Raw genomic sequence first — 7,041 nt, 5'->3', positions numbered from 1 at the left:
CTTACTGACTTCTTGGTCACCAGTGCCCATCTGCCATAGCCATTTTGTGTCACTGGTGTGCAAATGTTTGTTGATTAGTGAATATATGACAATATTACAGGAACGAGAGTTACTAGAACACACATCAACACTAGCCACATAGGCAGCTGCAGAACGATGCAAGCACCGACAGACTAATGTTGCAGGACAAGAGAACGGGAGGCGGCTCAGAGGAGGAAATGAGGTTTCATCCAGCTAAATGGATACTGTGTATCATTAAAACATTATCTGTAGCTTTTTGATGTTATTTTCTTGTCAGTTTCAAAAACAGGAAATCTGGGCTGACCTAAGTTAAGGTTTTTAATTACTCTTTTCAATATAAAAACATTTAATCCAACAAACATGTTCTTGATGTTCCCTCATAAAAATCAAAGTCTTCAAAAGACAAAAAATGTTTTTAACAGCCCGCTGACATTCAGCAAAATTATGTTATATTACATCACAGACAATCAGATTAAGTACCACAAATTAATAATTTCAGTCTTTTTTCCACTTTTGTCCTGTATAAGTACTTGTTAATGTTATTAGCTAGTATTTTTGAGTATGGAAGAAATCTAAAACATATTCTTCCAGCAGTACTCAAACAAAATAAAGTTTAAACACATACAAAAACATGTTTTTGAAGATCCTCAGTTTAGCACACCTATCACTATTTTTCACATACATATACTTCAAAATCAGCGAGTAGTTTCATACCAGTAACAAGCAAATATGTTCCACAAAAAAATTCCTTACGAATGTGGAACTATCTTGACACTACACTTTTACCATCAGCACCTATTCAACTAGTACACTTTGCATATTTATGCAAAGAAGGTTTTACAAATAATATTACAAAGCAGTGGACTGGGAACATTGTATAATCTTGACTTCCATGTAATTATATTTCTGTATAGCTTCATATATTTAATGTTTACTGTTGTGCATATTATGTTATACTTTCTCCATCATTTCATCACTGTCCTATATTATTATTTTAAAAGGGGTTGTCGCATAATATGAATATAACAAAGTTATACTTAACATATATGTAAATAATGGATATGCCATCACGTCAGTAATTTCCATCCTTTCAAGATGGAGTAGATAAAAACATTGTTCACAACTGTCAATTCATCAGTTCTAATTACAATGGTTGGTAATTGTTTGAGGCTTCCTTGACATTTTATCACTTCTTGTGTACACCTTCATTGAATGTGTCCGACACAATTAAAAACAAAAATTAGCTTCACTTTTTCATCTGCCACAAATTCAGTGATTGCTAATTCTAAAAATAAATTTAGGAAACTTTATTCTGTGTCGTAATCTGTCCAAGTTTTTAAAATATACTTAATGTTACTAGTGCCACTGCTACCTGAGCTTGCACTAATAATCTGCAATTACAATGACACTAGAAGATCCTCCATTTGTCTTGCAATAAATTTTTCCCAAAATCTTTAATGCAAGTCCTACTCTTCAGATACATTGTAATTCTCTGAAAGGCAAATCACTTCTGTCTAAGTGTTATTTACATTACTTTATAGTTCCTCACTAAGATCCAGAATATCTGCAGAACCTCTGGTGCCCACTGTATGCTATCTAGTAACACTCAAGTTGCTTTAAAAATTACAAGTGCTAATCCTTCATTTTCTATTAGCAAGACGTGGAACCATTCAAATGTAGGGTTACTACCTGATTTTCTAACTCCGCCATTGCCGGTCCCAAGCCCGGATGAGAAAGGAGGAGGGTTAGAGGATGGGCCAACCCCCATCCTCTGTAAAAAAAGATTCTGGTTAAAGAAAAAGACAAAAGGAAAAACTGGACGGATCAAAATGGTGACGAAACTGGATACGTAAATGGATTTTCTGGATTTAGAATTGGAACATGGAATGTAAGGTCAATCATGACGGGGGGAATGAAACAACTTGGAGGAGAACTGAGTAAATATCAATGCATAGTGGCAGCAATTCAAGAAACAAGACTTCCTCAGGGTGTTATGAAGATTGGAGATACTCACACGCTCTTTAACAGCAATGAGCTAAGCCCAGCCTGGACTTCTGGAGTTGGTTTTGCTGTACACAATAAAATGATATCGGCTGTCAACAAATGGTCTCCTGTAAACGACCGAATCTGTTGGATGATTTTACACGCTAAACCATATAAGATCTGCCTAGTCAACTGTCATGCCCCATCAGAGGATGCCGATGAAGAAACAAAGAATAACTTCTATCTAGAACTAGAGAATGTAGTAGACAAACTCCCAAGACACTCAATTCAGTTGATAATGGGAGACTTCAATGCCCAAGTGGGAAGAGAAGTGCAGTATCGTCCAACGATAGGGCCTGATAGTATCCATGAAACAAGCAACGAGAATGGTATCAAATTAATTAACCTTGCCGATACAAGGAGAATGATCGTTAGAAGCACATACTTCCCCCGCAAAGCAGTGCATAAAGTAACCTGGATATCCCCAGATGGAAGTACGATGAACCAGATCGATCACGTTCTTGTTGACCGAAGACATCATTGTAGTGTCGAGCATGTAAGATCCTTTCGCGGGGCAGATATGAATTCAGACCATTTCTTAGTGGTAGTCAAACTACGTCTGAAACTTTCAACCATGTGGAGAAGAAATTCTGAAATGATGGTCCGCTTCGACAAGAATAAGTTGAAAGATGTAGAAGTGAGACAGCGCTATCAAGAAAAAATTGCAGAACATCTCACAATAACAGAGAACCCTACCAGTGTGGAGAACGCATGGATGCTGCTGAGGAATGCAGTGTTAGAAAGTGCAAATGAAGAACTAGTCTGCGATGCAAAACGAAGAAGTAAACCTTGGTTCGATGAACAATGTCGAGAATCTGTTGAGATTAGATCAGCGAAGAGGATAAAATGGCTACAGCAACTCTCGGAAGAAGCAAGGGTAGCTTACTACGAAGCGAGGCGTAACACGGACCAACTCATGAGAAAGAAGAAACGGGACCACCACCAAAGTCTGTTGATTGCAGTCGAAGAAGCAAAGTCGTCACGCTCGTTTTTCCAGGCCTCAAGATTCGCCAGAGGCGCATACAGACAACGTACATTGGTCCTAACGAATGAGACGGGTGAAGTTGTACCGCCAGAAGAGCAAGCAACCCTATTTAAAAAACATTTTGAAAACCTATTGAATCCCGACAACCCACCAGTAGGGACAACACAGACGGATGCCCGTTTTGACAGAGTTGAAGTCCCTGAACCATCTGAGGAAGAAATCAGTGTTGCCCTAAAAGCACTCAAGAACAACAAGGCTCCAGGAGGTAGTGGTATCACAGCTGAGATGCTTCGCTTGGGAGGGGAAACACTGGTGGGTGCTTTGAAACGATTAATTTCTACCATCTGGGAAGCAGAAGTTATTCCTGAGGAATGGAAGGGAGCAATCATATGTCCCATATTCAAGAAGGGAGATGCTACCCATGTATCCAACTACCGAGGGATTTCGTTACTTGAAATTGGCTACAAAGTTTTTACAACACTGCTACTAAACCGCATGAAACCACTGGCTGAAGGAATTGTAGGGACCTATCAATGTGGGTTCGTTGCTGGACGATCGACAATTGATCACATATTTACTCTGAGGCAGTTGATAGAAAAATTCTACGAATTCAATAAGGATCTACACCTCATCTTCATCGATTTTCGACAAGCTTATGACAGCATTGACCGCGCCACGTTATGGGAAACGTTAGAGGAACTTGGCATCCCATCAAAATACATCCGCTTAATTGCTGCTTGCTACTCTCAGTCTACGGCCCAAGTGCGGTTTGGTAATCAACTATCACCATCATTCAGTATACAAAATGGATTGAGACAAGGAGATCCATTGGCGCCAATATTATTCAATTTGGCCCTGGAAAAAGTAAGCCGTGACACTTGTCGAACCAGAGAGATGGAGATGGTGGGAGCAGACACAATCTTGGCATTTGCTGATGATGTTGTGATCCTTGGCGACACTCTAGAGCAAGTACGCAGGGATACTTCCCGATTCCTCCACAATGCAGAGAAAATTGGGCTGGTGGTGAACGAGGAAAAAACTAAATATCTTGTTGTATCACGCCGCCGAGATCTCCCTCCTTCCATTGATGTCGACAGGCATACCTTCGAACGAGTTGAAGAGTTCAAGTACCTGGGCTCCATACTAACAAATAGAAGTGAAGTAACGAAAGAAGTACAGCAACGTATAACAAATGCTAATCGCATGTTCTTTAGCCTGAACAATCTTTTCAGATCTCGGCTGATATCGCAGAAGAACAAGATCCACCTATACACGACACTGGTGAGACCAGTACTTTTATACGGCTGTGAAACTTGGGCAACATCAGCAACAGCAGAAGAAGCAATATGTGCATTTGAAAGGAAGGTACTTCGGAAGATATATGGACCCATCTACAATGCCATGGAAGGTAAATGGGAACGAAGAAAAAAAGAAGATTTATACCAGCGGTATGGAAAGCCACACATTGGACGAATATTGGCGCAGAAGAGACTCCAATGGTTTGGCCACATCCTACGGGCAGACGGATCCCTTCCAAACAGAGTCCTCCACTCTCAACCCACAGGAAAACGCCCTAGAGGACGCCCAAGAACTCGATGGAAGGATAGGATAACAACGATCCTAAAAGAAGTGGAACCAGCAGCCGTGGAGGAGGACGCCAACGACCGGATGAGATGGACTGCCATCTGCAACAGCCCCCTCCTCTCGTGTAATTGACAGACACTGCGTGTGTGTTTTTTTTTGTTTTTTTTGTTTCTGTAATGTATCCCTCTTGCCTTTTAAACCTTTGATTGAATGCCCTGTTTATTTTTTCGTTTTTTCTTTAAGCTGTAATGTACATATGTAACTTTTACTACTGTATAGAGTACTTTTGTAAGTCTTTTTGTCTTTACTTTTCCTTTTTGTTCTTCTTGCTGTAGGCCTTAAAGGCCCGATAAGGCAATAAATGATGATGATGATGACTACCTGATTTTCTAATCAGCTGTTAATGAACATCATCTGAAACTTGCTTCAGGACAGCACGAAAGATATTAATCAATCTTTATTTCATCACAACAATGCCGTGGCTTCGAGGAGACAATTTCTGCGATTGTGAAATGTTTACTCACTACTGGTTACAATAAATGGTGACTTTGACAGGACTTTCAGAGTTTACATTCAGAATATTTTTCTTAACTATTTAATAACTTAAGACATGATTGTGTTATCAGCAGTGGGATTGCTATGACTGATTGAAGATAATCTGAGCTGGAAATATTTTCAGATAATTTTATTTTTGTTGTTGGAACATTTTGATTTGTGCCTGACAAAGTAATAAATATGTCAGTAAAATGTCAGATTTAGGCCTCATTGTAGTCGCGTGTGCTTCCCAGCCACAAGTCTTTTACTCTTGCGATTTCTAATATATGACAACTTATTATTAGCACCTCATTTTGCATACAAGTTTAACCTACATTTCCCACCTTCTCACTCTGCTTACATATAACTCAATGTTATAATTTCTACAACAGATACAAATTTCTGAAAATTTAAAGAGGAGTACTGCGGACTACAAACAATTAACAACAGACAATAATTATATATAATACGACTCAGGCACGATTTAAAAAGGCAAATCAGTTACACCAATGTCTCCTGCTTATACACTGGCCTGGAGGACTTCGTAATTTTTTTTTGACACATTGCTGTGATGCACACAAAAGAAATTCAGAGGACACTTCCACAGTTTCTTTAAAAGAATTAACTCACATAAGTGACTTGTTACTGGATATGAAATTTTGTTAGACTAGCACTGGCAGTCTTCACTGGCATCCACTGGCACCACTGCCATCGTCATGAAGGAGTGGAGACTGTGAGCCAAGTGATCGACCCTGTGGACCGGTAGCTGTCCTTCCCCGCGCTGCTCGCTCTGGAGACACCGGCATCTTCAGAAGTTGTGTCGATGGTGAAGGGAATGATTCCTCACTGCTGCTGGCACTAAGGGATGCTACAGCTGGTGTTGCTGTAGATCGTCCAGGATCCTAAGGTAAAGAAAAAAAAAAGATAGAAATGAAATGATTGTATGGCATTATTGGCCAGGACACTCCATCTGGAGTAGCTCAGCCGCCTAGTGCAAATCGTTTTAGTTGACGCCACGTCAGCGACTTGTGTGTCGATGATGATGAAATGATGATGAGGACAACACAATACCCAGTCTCTCAGTGGAGAAAATTTCCGACCCAGCCTGGAATCGAACCTGTGTCTCCTGCATGGCTGTCAGCCACTCTGACCACTCAGTTACAGAGACAGGTCTTTGTCACCACACCCTTTCTCCTGTGAATTATTTGTGCATTACCACACTTACACCATACATAGAAGTACAGAACTCAGTATTCTAATATGACACTTCCATTTTTCATTGAATTGCTCATCTCTTCTCAAAAAGTATGTGCCACAAAAGTGTGCTCTTCTTTAATAACATAAATGCAAACTACTGGCTAAAAGGGAGGATTTAACATCCTGTCAACAACAATGTAATTAGAGAAAGAGCAAAAGATAGGATTGGGGAAGGTGTGAAAGGAAACTGGCGATGTCTTTAAGAAAAATTACCAACTGAGAGAAGCAGTCAACTGTACTGGTAATGAGAAACCATTCACCAACAACTCTATCAGTCTGAAAAGTAGTGTTGGTGAACATTTTTGGTACTACAATTGTTGACAAATTGTTGGGCCGACAAATTGTTGGGACTCCTGGTTCCTACCTGTGAGAGGCAGGCAAGTTTAGACATGTTCAGTATCACCTACCGCTGCAATGCAGGTAACACGCGAGGAACAACATGCAGCTTTGAAATTCAGCTTTTGTCTGAACAAATCTTCAGCTGAGGCCTATATAATGTTACTGGAGGCCTCTATGCGGTGTTGGAGTGTGGGGGGTTGTTCCCATTGCTACGAGGTATGTGGCTCACTGACCCTGGACACGAAAGTTGAGTTTGGATTTTAATTTATCTGTTAAGT

General features: G+C 40.2%; 1 protein-coding gene across 1 annotated transcript in view; it reads right to left on the bottom strand.

Annotated features, from left to right (window-relative positions):
• Positions 1 to 1,669: 1,669 nt before the first annotated feature.
• Positions 1,670 to 7,041, bottom strand: part of LOC124711718 (E3 ubiquitin-protein ligase MARCHF8) — a 100,740-nt gene continuing 95,368 nt past the window's right edge. The window contains exons 6-7 of the mRNA XM_047241929.1: positions 5,015 to 6,069; positions 1,670 to 1,710 (exon numbers count right to left, since the gene is read on the bottom strand). Coding sequence (XP_047097885.1) covers positions 5,851 to 6,069 — 219 coding nt within the window. The 3' untranslated portion in view covers positions 1,670 to 1,710; positions 5,015 to 5,850. The remainder of the gene's footprint in view (positions 1,711 to 5,014; positions 6,070 to 7,041) is intronic.

The sequence above is a fragment of the Schistocerca piceifrons genome, chromosome 8 (genome assembly GCF_021461385.2).
Source record: "Schistocerca piceifrons isolate TAMUIC-IGC-003096 chromosome 8, iqSchPice1.1, whole genome shotgun sequence".
NCBI classification, from domain to species: domain Eukaryota; kingdom Metazoa; phylum Arthropoda; class Insecta; order Orthoptera; family Acrididae; genus Schistocerca; species Schistocerca piceifrons.
The sequence above is the reverse complement of the archived record's forward strand: the minus strand, read 5'-3'. Positions and strand labels throughout refer to the sequence as shown.